The 13,105-nt window shown below is 48.3% G+C and overlaps 1 protein-coding gene across 1 annotated transcript in view; it reads right to left on the bottom strand.

The window, feature by feature from the left end:
- FBXO10 (F-box protein 10) overlaps nt 1–10,962 on the bottom strand; it is a 56,177-nt gene extending 45,215 nt beyond the window's left edge. Inside the window, exon 1 of the mRNA XM_042781800.1 lies at nt 10,894–10,962. Coding sequence (XP_042637734.1) covers nt 10,894–10,947 — 54 coding nt within the window. The 5' untranslated portion in view covers nt 10,948–10,962. The remainder of the gene's footprint in view (nt 1–10,893) is intronic.
- Between the last annotated feature and the right edge of the window lie 2,143 nt (nt 10,963–13,105).

Genomic DNA, 13,105 nt, shown 5'->3' with positions numbered 1-13,105 from the left:
GTTCTGTCTACTGTATGTTTCAGGGGAGGGGTGGCCTGATCAGAGCTACATTCGAAGGAAAGCAACCCAGAGAGGTATGTTAAGTGGAATAATGAAGGCAGAAGCTGACAAGTTTGCAAACAGTGAACGGCAGTTCCTCTCCCTTGGGATGATGTGGGGGCCTCTAGGGGATTTGGGGCCAAAGTGTCTATGTTGGCAGTTGCCGTGGGGAGTCGCTTTTCTTGGGGTCCTGGGAAGCCTGCACCACAGAGGGCAGCAGCTGGCCCTGAAGCTGGGCTCTCCGGGGACGATGCCTCCCTCCTGAAGGTTCCCAGGAGCTCGTCCTGTCCTGCGTTGTCCTCCTCCGTCAGCACCGCCCCTCTCCTCACCTGCCTGCGCCCACCTGAGGCAAACACCAAGGGAGTCTATCTAAATCTACGTCTAAAGCGAGGCCACTGATTCCCCCTCAGAGCACCCGTCTGGGCAACATGAGGATTCCTTCTATTCAGATGCCATGTCCGCCATTCCTCCGTGGCTCTATTTACTGTGTCTTCATGCGAATCCAGGGGGACCCAAGCAGCAACAGGGAGTTCCATAACCAGGTAACACTGGGTGCTTTTGTTTTTTCTACAATGAATTCACATTTGCCCTTCCTTTCTGCCAATGGGGCCTCTGAGCCGTGGAATTAAAAGTAACAAGTGTCCCGAGGGCCTGTGCACCTGAGTGTGAATACCTCCGAAGAACAGGAAAAACAATGGTGGGGACCCGTGTGGGATGGGAAAGAGCAGGTCCTGAGGCAGGCCCCACGCTGTTCCGTTCTTCACGGGTCCCCAAGACTGAGCACTCGGAGTGTCTGTGTGGCACCCTCCCAGCCTCCTGCAGGTATCCACACGAGGTATCCACACGCCTCCAGGTCCCCTGGTGTCTCCAGCCTTGGGAGGTGAGTGCCACCAGACATGGTCCTCAACAAGCACGTTCTACTGCTTCCTAGCCCACGACTTGAAGAAAAGCCTTTAACCTGTCTCTCAGCTCATCTCCTCATCTGTAAACTGAGGCTAATGCTGGCCGCCCTCCTATATACCTCAGGAGGATTTGGTGTATTTCCAAAGAAAAAATCCATTTCTTCAACAAATATTCATTAATTAGCTACTATGCACCAGGCACTGGTCTCAACACTGAAAACCAGTGAACAAGACAAAGTCCCTACCTTCAGAGACAAACATAAATAACAAATCGTAACAACAGAAATGCTGTAAACATTAGTGCTGTGTGTGCAAACACGTGTGTGCTGCCTCAGGTAGGGCTGTCAAAGAAGGCCCCAGAGGAGCCAACATTTGAGCAGAGACCTGATGACATTCAGAGTCATGGGGATGAGGCCGCCGGGTGAGAGCGTGAAGAGGGACAAGCTATCTGATGACCAAGTCCTAGAGCTTTCTAACATCTAAAAGGGCACACTAAAGGACTCAGTCAAAGAAACCGGGAGTGTACACTCTCCTGGTTCTCTAGTGCTGAACAGACGTACCACAAGTGGATGGCTTTAACAAACAGCAATCGCTTCTTTCTCAGTTTAGGAGACTAGAAGTCCAGTTTCAGAGTGCTGCCTCTAGTGGTTGGGTGAAGGCCACTCAACCTTGGGCTTCAGCTCTGTCTCCTGTTCCAGGCCCACTGGAGCTGAAGGTGTCTCCTAACTCATGCAGCTGCTGGCTGCTGAGGCTGACCAAGCCAAGATCAGCAGGTAAAATGGCACAACGCCAAGATCAACAGGCAACACGGCAGCCCACTGATTCAAGTCCAGCAACTAGAGGTGAAGCCTCAGCCAAGTACAGGATCCAAAATGTGCCAAGAAGCTCACGACCGTCCTCAACGCTTCTTCACATACACCGGAAGGGGCAGAGCCACCTTCTGAGGTCAGGCCTGACCCCAAAGACTGTTCCTCAGCATTAAGCTGGGCCTCGTGGAAAGGGTGGCATCTGAGGTGGACTCTGAAATACAGGTAGGAGGCATCTGGAAAATGGGGGTGGGTGGGTGGCTGGGCGAAAAAAAACAAACCTGTGTCAGCAAATGTCCAGTGGTGGGACCTCCAGCCAGCTTAGGACAGCAAGCAGTTCGCTTGGCTTCCAGAGTCTGAGGGGTCAGCGAGAAGGGCCAGCTTGATCAGCTCACACAGAACACTCTCAGCCAAAGGTTAACAGTTCCTAGTTTATTTGGGGGGCAGTGGGGAGCCGCTTTGATTTCCAGCACCAAGGGCCTCCCACCTTTGCTGGATGATCAAACCACAAGGACCAGACATGCCCTACCTGCTATTCTGGGCTCTGCCTCTCCCTCACTGGGGAATCTAGAGGGCAGGTGACTTAACATCTCTGCTCTCACGTCCAATGTCTGCAGAAACCAAAACCAGAGCTCAGAGCTCCAGTACCGACAAAGGGGAAAGTCAGATTTTTTTCCTAACACTAAGAGGCACACAAAAGCACCAAGATAAGTAGCTCTAAACTGAATTAACTGAGCAACTGTAATGGGTTAATGACTTAAATTCTTTACTCAAATCAAAGTAAATGTCCCTGGAGTGCTGTAGCGCATACTCTGCAAGTGTTCTGAAGCACACAGACGATGCCGTATCATGAACCAGAAGAGCCATGCATGCACGCCCACACCTGTGCACGCTCGCACACATGCACGCCCACACACATGCACGCCCGCACACGTGCACGCCCGCACACGTGCACGCCTGCACATGCACACCCACACACGTGCACGCCCGCACACGTGCACGCCCGCACAATGCACGCCCGCACACATGCACGCCTGCACACATGCACGCCTACACACATGCACACACGACTGGAAGTGAGGCAAAACTGAAAACTGAACCCACTACCCCCTGCCATCGAGTCGATGCTGACTGAGAGCTGACAGGACAGAGCAGAACTGCCCACAGGGTTTCCAAGGCTGTAAATCTCCGTGACAGCCAACTGCCTCATCTTTCTCCCCCCGAGAGGCTGGGGGGTTCAGACCACCAACATTCTGGTTAGCAGCCGAATGTTTTCACCACTGCACCCCCAGAGCTCCTGGAAACTTTAAAGGGTGACATAAATTAAAGATAACAAAGATCTAGTTGGAATCTTCAGCATTTCTTCACATCTCAACTCCTTCAGCCTGAGAAATAACTAGCTATTTCCCACTTTTAGCTTTGAATTTTGATGACATACACAAAACTGTGTCTGGATGCAAAGATGGTGTTTTATGAGTGGGGAACAAAGCCATGGGGCCCTCTCCCCCATTTTCAATTTACTTCACAGTGGTTCACCTAGGAGAGAACACTGGGTTGGGAACCCTAAGTCTCAGGTCCTACGATTCTAACACTAATTCACTAGGTGACCATATGGCAGGCAGGGAGAGGTGTGTCTAGGCCTCACCAGACCCCCGGTAGGAGCACTGGTGGCAGAGTAGGTAAGGCATTTGGGTGCTAACCAAAAGGCGGCAGTTTGAACCCACTAGCTGCTCTGCAGGAGAAAGATGAGGCAATCTGCTTCTGTATAGACCTGTAGCTTTGCAAACCCCGCAGGGCCAGTTCTGCTCTGTCTTAAAGGGTCGCTATGACTGGGACTCAACTCAGAACAGACCTGATGGCAGGGAGGTGGGTTTGCTTTTGATTTAGACACAAGGTGCGTTGTTGTTGTTGTTGAGAATCGACACAGCAAACATACACCACTTCAGCAGTTTCTACACATACAACTCAGGGGCACTGATGACATTCCTTGAGTTGTGCGACCACTCTCACCCTCTTTTCTGAGCTGTTCCTCCTCTATGAACGTAAGCTCACTGCCCCCTAAGGCTCCTGTTTCTTCTGTTGAGTTGCTGTTGTCAATTTGATCCTGCACAGACAGAGCTTAAACGACCACAATGTTCAAGGCAGACTTCTGTGCTAGTTAAACTAAGTTACCATTTTGGTTTTAAGATAAGTTCAAGGGACATTTTTGGTTTAAAGTTTAAAGATTATCTCAGGGCGATAATGTCAGGGTTTCATCCACCCCTATGGTATCAAAAAGTTTAGAGTCCATGAGAATTTAAACTTCTGTTCTACATTTTCCCCCCATTTGATCAGGATGCCAGGTGCTTTTCATATACCCTACTTCAATGAGCACTTACAACAAGCCAAGAGGTGGTAGCATTCTCATCGCACTCTTCAGGGTGAGCAGTGGCTCAGTTTTTCATCTAGTGCTGTGAGTGGCACAGGTCCCTGGGTGGTGCACACAGTGTGTGCTCGACTACTCATCGAAAGGCTGGCTGTTCAAATCCATCCCACAGCGGTTCCACAGCAAGGCCTGGTGCTCTGCTTCCATGGAGACCACAGCCACGAAAACCCTGCGGTGCACTTGGTAACACGTGGAGCGAGAATCAACTTGGCACCAGGAGGTCTGGTTTGGTTTGGGAAGCCGGGGTTGCTCACGCGGACTGGGTCCAACGGCCCTGCTCTTTCCACTATAACCATCCACTTCCTACTTCCCTTCCCAGGGTTTGGGCTCCTCACTTACGAAAGGATCTTGTAAGGACCTTCCAATGTCAGGACCACAAGCACATCAACTCAGACCATGAGATAAGAGTGAATTTAATCCTGCAACTATTACAAAAGACAGCACCACACAATGTCTGGGCTGGAAACTATTACACAAGAGAGCACCACACAATGTCTGGGCCGGGGGTTACAAAGCTGTACTCTGTTAGGAAGCTCGGCCCCGACTTAGGACCTCAAGCCAGAATCCGTGAAAACCAAGGACAAGGCTACGAGGTGGACCCTAACCACCCGAGAGCTTAGATCCTCCTTCCTCCCAGCTCCTCCCTGGCACCTGGGTCAGTGGAGAGAACCAGCAGATGGTCCCTCTCGCCTGCCTCCCACTGGCTCAGCAGCAAACTGCTTCACAACTTTCCTCTCTAATTACTCTCCGTGTGAGGCCAGTCCACACCAGGAGTCTGTTCCTCCACCTGCCAAATCACACATTCAGCGGACTGCCACCTCTTCTGGCTCAGCCCCCTCATCTCTGAAAATGGGGATTCCAGTGCCGTAGGGAGCTGTCGTAAAGATGCAGTGAGAATGGACAGGAGTCCCTCCACTGCGACCCTTCCCTCCCTGAGTCCCTTCTCCTTTACTACATTCCATTTTGAACAACCCTTTCCATTTGCTCTGGTTCCTAGGCTGCTCTGACAGGAGTCCACCACAGGTGGGACGGCCTTAACAAACAGGACTTTATTCCCTCACAGTTTTGGAGGCTTTAAGTCTTGAGTTCAAGTGTCAGGCTCTAGGGGCTGGGGGAAAGCCCCTCGACCTTGGGCTTCAGCTCTGCCTCATGCTCCTGGCCCACTGGAGCTAGAGGCGTTTTTTCACTCAGACAGCTGCTGGCTTCTAAGGCTGACAAACCCAAGGTTGACAAGAAAAAAGGCACAGTCCCGATGTTACCAAAGCACATGGCAGGACATTAATTCAAGTCCATTGTTAAGTCCCAAGGTCGGGAGAGCATAGCAGGCTGCTGAACAACGAGACAGCCACATGCAGGGTGCAAGCGTGCCATAAGCTAGAGACCATTCCCAAGGTTTCGGCTTATGTACAGGAAGTAGACCACATCCCTGAGATAGCTACTCAGCTGCTCACAGTAGATTCCACCATGGAATTGATTGCCAGTCTCATTATGGGGAACCCTACATCCAGCTGCCCAGCCAAGCTGACACATAAACTGAACTACCACAGCATTCTAGAGGAAATGAAATTAATTCTAGTCCATAAAGTAGGTGTTTCTGTGTGAAGGCAGGGAACAGGGAGATTACAGACACCACAAATACTCCCACCAGGCCGCGCAGGGGCTGTATGGGACTGTATCGTGACCGAGCTAATGAGGTTTGTAGTTACCAATGGCAAAGAATACGTTTTGTTATTTGGAACAGGATGATTTGAGTGGCACCATCAGCATGACTTTGGTCATGTTGTCAGAAGGGACCACTCCCTGGAGAAGGATGTCATGCTTGGTAGGGTGGAGGGCTGACAAAAGAGGAGGAGGCCTTCAACGAGATGGATTGACACGGTGGCTGTGATGATGGGCTCAAGTGTAGCGGGGATCATGGAGCTGGCACGGGATCGGGCAGTGTTTCGTTCTGCTGTGCATGGGGTTGCTATGAGTCAGAAATGACTTGACAGCACCTAACAACAACAACAACAACATCAGCAAAAGAAATTCATCCATGCAGGCCTGCCCCCAAGTTCTGAACATGTGTTCTAGTAAAGTGTTTTGATTGCAAGTGCAAATAAGGGTATACGGGATTATTAATAAGCACAGCGGGGTCTGATGGAAATCCACAGATAGAACCAGAGTCAAGAACGCAAAGTCTGGGTCCTTGGCAGCCTCCCGGCCCTGAGCAGCTGGAGGTTGTGGGTCCGTATTCACTACAAGTGTCAGCCATTCTCCGCGGCCCGGCTCCATTCCCCCCTCACCCGGCTGTTGTCTGGTGCTGCCGAGTGGGCCCCGACTCACAGCCACCCTAAGTACACACCGAAACGCAGCACTGCCCGGTCCCGCGCCACCCTCAGTCCTTGCTGTGGTTGAGCCCACTGTTGCAGCCCCCATGTCGACCTGCCTCCTTGAGGGTCCTCCTCCTTTTTGCTGCCCCTCCACTTTACCAAGTGTGAGACCCTTCTCCAGGGACTGCCCCCTCCTGATAATATGCCCAAGGTACGTGAGATGCAGTCTTGTCATCCCTGCTTCTAAGGAGCATTCTGGCTGTACTTCTTCTAGGACAGATTTGCCTGTCCTCCTGGCAGTCCACGGTATATTTAATATTCTTCACCAACACCTTGTCTACACAGTTTTCTCTACCTCAATGCTCTACCTCTTCAAAACATCAGTTTGCCAGGACTCCTCAAAGTCCTGACTCAACCATTTTAGCTTCACCTTCTGTTGCTAAGCGTCCTTCTAAAACTCTAAGTTTAAATTTCTGAGATATACCATGAATCTTTTTTCCACTAGGTCACTTCCCAGGTCACTGGTGCGCCTATGAACTGGCTGCTCTTGGGTCTGATGTCCATCTCTGCTTCAGTATATTTTGACTTGCAGGTTGGGAACGGAGCAAGATTTTATGGCAGAAAACATGGCTATCCAGGGCTACCCTTCATGGACAGGAGTTTGGATTTGGAAGTTTCCCTTAGAAAGGGCCGTGGGAATGATAAGCACGAGGGCCAACATGTTGACTGTCTCCACGTACCACACAGTTCCATACGAAGCTCTATTTCTCCTCTGCCACTATGGACAATCAAGATGTCCTCAGCCAAAAATGCCAATGGGTGAGTAGCGACTGGGATCTTAAAAGCTAGCAAGCTGCCATCTAGATGCAACAATGGGTCTCTCCTCATCAAGAGCAAAGAAGAAAGAAGAAAACCAAAATTAATGGAAACAATCAGTCCTCACGACTGGTACACCATCTGATCTGCAACCTATACACTATGAGACCAGAAGAACTAGATGATGCCTGGCTACCACTGTCATTCACTTGGAAGGGATGTAGGAGATTCTGGGTAGAGAGGGAGAACAATGTGGAACAAAACTCACAATCATTTGGAGGGAAAAAAAAAAAAGATGGTGGGGACCAGGTTTGCTGGTCCAATAGAGCTTGATGGAACCACTGAGACTATGGCCCCTAGCTGCCCTTCAGGTCTGGAATTGAACCCACACCTGTGGTTTCCAGCCAAACAAAGTACAGGCATGTGAGTTAGACATTTGCCTCAGGTAGACACACGCCCTGGAGAGAACAATCATGGGAGAAGTAAGGGCTGCTTATGCACAGGGAGACAGCTCAGGGGGCAGGAGAGTATGGAGGGATGGTCACTGGGAAGAGGTTACTATGGGGAGGAACTGGGAGGGGAGCTGTTGCATTGTGGTAAACTGTGGTCAATGACATGAGACAAAGTATATGTTTACTGCTGTATGGAAAGCGAATTTGCTCTGTAAATATTCACCTAAATCACAATAAATAATAATAATAATAAAAAAATAAAGAATGATGCTGGAAAAAAAAAAAAAAAAAAAAAAGCCAATGGGTTGGGCAAAGGAACTGTCTGACCAGACTCACCACAATAAAATAAAATAAAAGTTGCTTGACCTGATTCGCCACAATAAAAACAAAACAACAAAACTAGTGAGTACCAGCTAAAACAATATCTGGATGAAAATGAAAAGCCTTAAACGAAGAGAATGGATAAAAATTAATGAACTAAGTATCCATTTTAAAATGCGCTCTGGTGGTGTAGTGGGTAAGCATTTGGCTGCTAACCAGAAAGTCAGTGGTTCAAACCCACCAGCCGCTCCACTAGAGGAAGATGAGGCAATCTACTTCTGTAAAGATTTCCAGCTTAGAAACCTAATGGGGGTTGCTATGAGTTGGAATCGACTCTGACATTGGGTTTGGTTTGCAAGTATCCATTTTAAGAAATTAGAAAAAGAACAGAATAAACTGAAGTAGAAGAGAGGACAAAATAAAAAGAGCAGAAAGTAATGAATTAATTAAAAAGAAAACAAACCTAACAAAAAGGGTATCAGTGAAAACAAAAGTTGGTCTTTCAAAGAATCTCTATGGAAACCGAGGAAGAAAGGGAAGAGAAAGCACTAAAATAAATCAGAACAAAGAGGGACTGTGTCTATAGACAGCTCAGACCCTGAACAAGAAACCATCATGAACAAGTCTACAGAAATAAATGACAAACCTGAGAAGGGCAAACCCCAGGAGAAAAGATTACCTACTCAAACTAACTTTAGAGATGGGGGAAAAAAATCTGATAGCTACTGAAAACCTTGAATGTGCGGTCAAAAAATAAAACAAAATCTCCAGGCCCAGGCTTCATCACTGAATTCTATCAAACATTCAAGAGATGAAGTAGCAGAACCAAAACGGAGGTGGAGGAAAGAGAAAATGGGTATAGTTAAGCCTTCGGGCCAACTACAACAGCAAGAACTGTAGCCGGTCCCACTAACCTCCTCTTGCAAGTTTCCCAGAAATTGTGATCAACTAGAATCCTGGAGAAGCTGGATGTGCACGAAGCAAACTTAACAGAAGAAGTAGAGCTGAAGGAAGCAAGGGGTAGACTGTAGAGAATGCCACTGATGCCCCACCCAGGTCCTCTTCCCTGGCTACCACAGCCCTGCCCCAGCTCTAAGTGTCAGCTGATAACAAGGAGCACATGTCCATTTCTCCAGAGAACTGCCACTTCACCCAGCTACACCTCTCTCCCCTTCCTACACCCGCCTGCTCCCTCACTCTCCCTTCTCTGAGCAACTCTTCCAATATCACTGGACTGATAATCCTCATTTCAGGTCCTGTTTCTAGAGCCTAGGATCGAACACAATAACCATTTACGAGGGTGAAATGAGAGCCACCAAGTGAGACAAGATACCCGTAATGCAGATAACCAGCAAGGGACCAGTAACCAAAATATATAAAGAACTCCAACAAATCAGGAAGAAAAATTAATAAATGGGTAAAAGACTTGACTCTACAACTCACAGAAGAGAACATCCAACTTGCCAATAAAAGAGTGCTCAGCACCAGTAGTAACCAAGGAAAGCAAAACTAAGTCACAAGAGATACCATTCCACACCCATGAGAGTAACGATACTGCAACCCGCAATACCAAGTATTCACCAGACATGACGCAACCTGAACACTAATATACTGCTGATCAGAGAGTAAATCAGTACAACAATCACTCAGAAAACCGCGAGGCATTACGCAGCACAGCATTTTCACTCCGATTCACAGAACCTAAACAACTCTGTTTACACTCAACAGACCATGTCTAAGGATGCTCTCAGATGCACTGTTCTTGGTTATCAGAAACTATAAACTACCCACATATCCATCAACTACAGGAGGAATAAATGTACTGTGATATAGTCAGACCATGAAACACTTGTCTAGCCATGAAAATAAGTGAGGTCACCTTGTGCATGACTAAATCTCACAAACAACACATTGAGCAAAAGAAGCAAGACGTAAAGCAAACAGTATGAGTGTGTATGTATGAAGTTCAAAACTAGTGAAACTAGACCCACTGCTCAGGGATGCAAAGAAAGGGGAGGAAAGTATAAAGACAAGCAAAGAAGCGGTTATCGCAAAAGTCAAGCTCACGGTTTCTCCTGGGCGAGGAGGACATGATTTGGAAGGTGGTGCTACTGAATCTTGGCAATGCTTTGTTTCTTAGGTGTCGGTTACCTACGTATTTCTCCTATAATTACTTATTAAACTATGTATTTTTTTTTCCTGCATGCATATGTGTTATATCTCATAATAAAAAAGATTAAAAACGAAGACAAATAAATACACTAGTTACTGCTGGATTCTTAGACAAGCTGAAGGAACTGAAAATCCTTCATCATTAAATTAAAACCCTGCCACCTCAAATCCATACTAGAATGTGGGTCAGGTCAATTTTAATGATGCCCACTTATCTTAAGGCTACAGGTGGAGAGAGTTTCCTGGGAGCAGATCCATCCTTTGCCAAGTGCCACCTGAGGACCTTCTTCCACAGGAAATGTAAGATGAAGAGGCACCCAGAGTCCTAGGATAAGCAGCTCCTTGAAAGCTGCCTTTCTGAGAATCCTTGGAGAGGAAGTGGAATCCATCTGCCAAAGGAACTTGGGTTAGCATTACAAGGAGATCTGAGCCCTTATCCAAGGTTTGAAAATAGAGAAATAAATCTCTTGGGTGGTCTGGGGTGACCCTGACCAAGGCTGTAGCACACAAGAAGTTTGTATGTTTCAAAAAGGAACTCACCGGGAGACTGGGGGAACCCAGCCTGGTAATAAGCTCAACACAGGCCCAGAGTGCAGTGCTTCGGAAAGAAGGGCTAAGCAAGTCAGCAAAAAGCAACAAAGCTCTAACCGTGCACTCCAAGCATGGGATCATCCTGGCAGGGATCTGGTCCAATAGGGGCATTGAGCAGCAGTGACCCCTAAGGTAACAGTGGGAAATGGGAGAACTTCATAAGCATTTCACTGAAAGCCCACAATAGGTGAGTCAAGAGGAGAAACTTCATCCATTAAAGCAAAGGGAGAGAACAAAATGCTTCTTGTACCATCTGTTATTGCCATTGACTGAGACACACACAAGGAACTTGATTCTGCCACGTCTTCTTGAAAAGCATCTCCCTGTGTAACTAACAGCTTCTGAGTTGCATGACCCATCCCTCCCCCTCTGAGCGCTCCCATTGGCTGGCCATCCACACCTTTATCAGGGCCTCCATCAATTCGTCCCTTGCAGTGGTACAAGGTGGGTGTGTGCCCTCTGTCTCACCCCCCAAAGATTCCAAGGTCCGTAAGGCCAGGGCCCCAGGATGCTTTTATCTATCTCTACTTACGCCCACCAAAGCCTGTTTGTGCAACAAGGCAGGAGGGAGGAAAAAGGATGCCAGCATTGTATGCAAAACAAACACAGAGGAACCCACCGGCAACCAGAGACCCACAGCCAACCAGTGATGGTCTGATCACGTATTAACAGCTACTTGTGCTATAAAAATATAATTCCCCTGATAACCATGGAAACCAAAATGCAGGCACTATGCAAAGGGTGGCTGTTTTCATCAAGCTTAAAACAATAAGAGGCCTGACATTAAAAAGACAAAAAAAATCCAAGTCCTCCAGGCCAGACAGCAATCCTTTCCTCAAAGGTCTGGCACAGCAGCACTTCCTCTGATGTCCAAAATGTCACCAGGCTTTAGCCCTGCTGTGAAGGGCATGACACAACTCAGGCCTTGCGCATGTTCTGGCGCCGGGGACCAGCTGGTATGAAGTAAGCTCACTGGGAGTTGGAACTTGTTGTTATTATCAGAGACACTGAGGACCAGAATCGAACTGTGTCTCTATCTGCATCTATTTCTCTGTCTCTCTCTAGTATTACATAACCTCAAACTAACATCGCTATCTATGAAAAGAGCCCCATGGGTGCAGAGACCATTTCTGTGCTAGTCACAGCTCTACTTCCAGCTCCTGGTAGATGTACGAGCACACAGTAGGTGCTCCATAAATACTAGTTGAATAAATGAAGAATTTAGGTTAGAACTTAGGGAAAGGACCACCAAAAAACCAAACCTACTGTCATCCAGTTGATCCGACTTACGGCGACCCCACTGGGTTTCTAAGGCTGTCAATTTTTAGGGAAGTCGATTGCTTCATCTTCCTGCCATGGAGCGGCTGGTGGGTTTAAACCACTGACCTTCTGGTTAGCAGCGGAATGTCTTACCCACTACGCCACCAGAGCTCCGTCAGGGAAAGCACAGTGTCTGGTCAAATGTGTGCTTGCCACCACCCTGTGCCCACCTCTACTGCGTCTCACTCAGGCCCAACTTCCTCCCCTGCCATGGAGGCAGCTGGATGACATGCATTCCCGGGCATCCACCAGTCCCAAGTCAATCACTGTACTGGGTTTTTTTTAGTGACAACACATGCCTGGCACTTTTCCTTCCCGTCCTAAGGAATCTGACACCCAGCTGCTCATGTAAATGAACGTTTCCATCCTGCCTGAGTCATCTGGTAGGAACAACAGGTCCACATAACAATGTTCAAAGAGAAGGCGAAAGGGCCCCACCTGCCCCCTTTCTTAGAAAATCTAAACTGCTGTTCGGACTAAAGATACAGAAACTGAAGTGTTGCTGCTATTAAAGTCCCTCACGTGCAGCATTGTGTGGCTTATTAAACGTATTTCTATTAACAGCCCTACTTGCGGAGCACTTCTGTGCGGGACACTGTTGTCAGCCCTTTTTTAAACTTTATCCTGACAGCAACTGCAGGAGCCAAGTATTGTTACACCATCTTTGTACAGATGAGGGGTCTGCCTGCTTCCCTGCTAGGACCCGACTCCCAGCCTGACTCCAGAGCTCTGGTCTTTAACTGGCTTTCCCTTCCATCCTTCACCGTAGTCCTAGGAGGGAGACTGGGCAGCGGTTGTCACCTTTAAAGATGGAGAATCTGAGTCTGCCAGAGGCTTGAGAATTGTACAAAATACCTAAGAGACTCAGTAGGTGAGGAAGCCCGGCCCCAGAGCCGCTCCCGGGTTCCCGAGTCTGCGTCTTCCTGCGCGACCACGCTCGCAACACCTC

Source organism: Orycteropus afer, unplaced genomic scaffold (assembly GCF_000298275.1).
Source record: "Orycteropus afer afer isolate SDZICR_OR568_19922 unplaced genomic scaffold, OryAfe1.0 scaffold00174, whole genome shotgun sequence".
Lineage (NCBI taxonomy): Eukaryota > Metazoa > Chordata > Mammalia > Tubulidentata > Orycteropodidae > Orycteropus > Orycteropus afer.
Note: the sequence above shows the minus strand (reverse complement) of the source record. Positions and strands in the feature narration are given on the sequence as shown.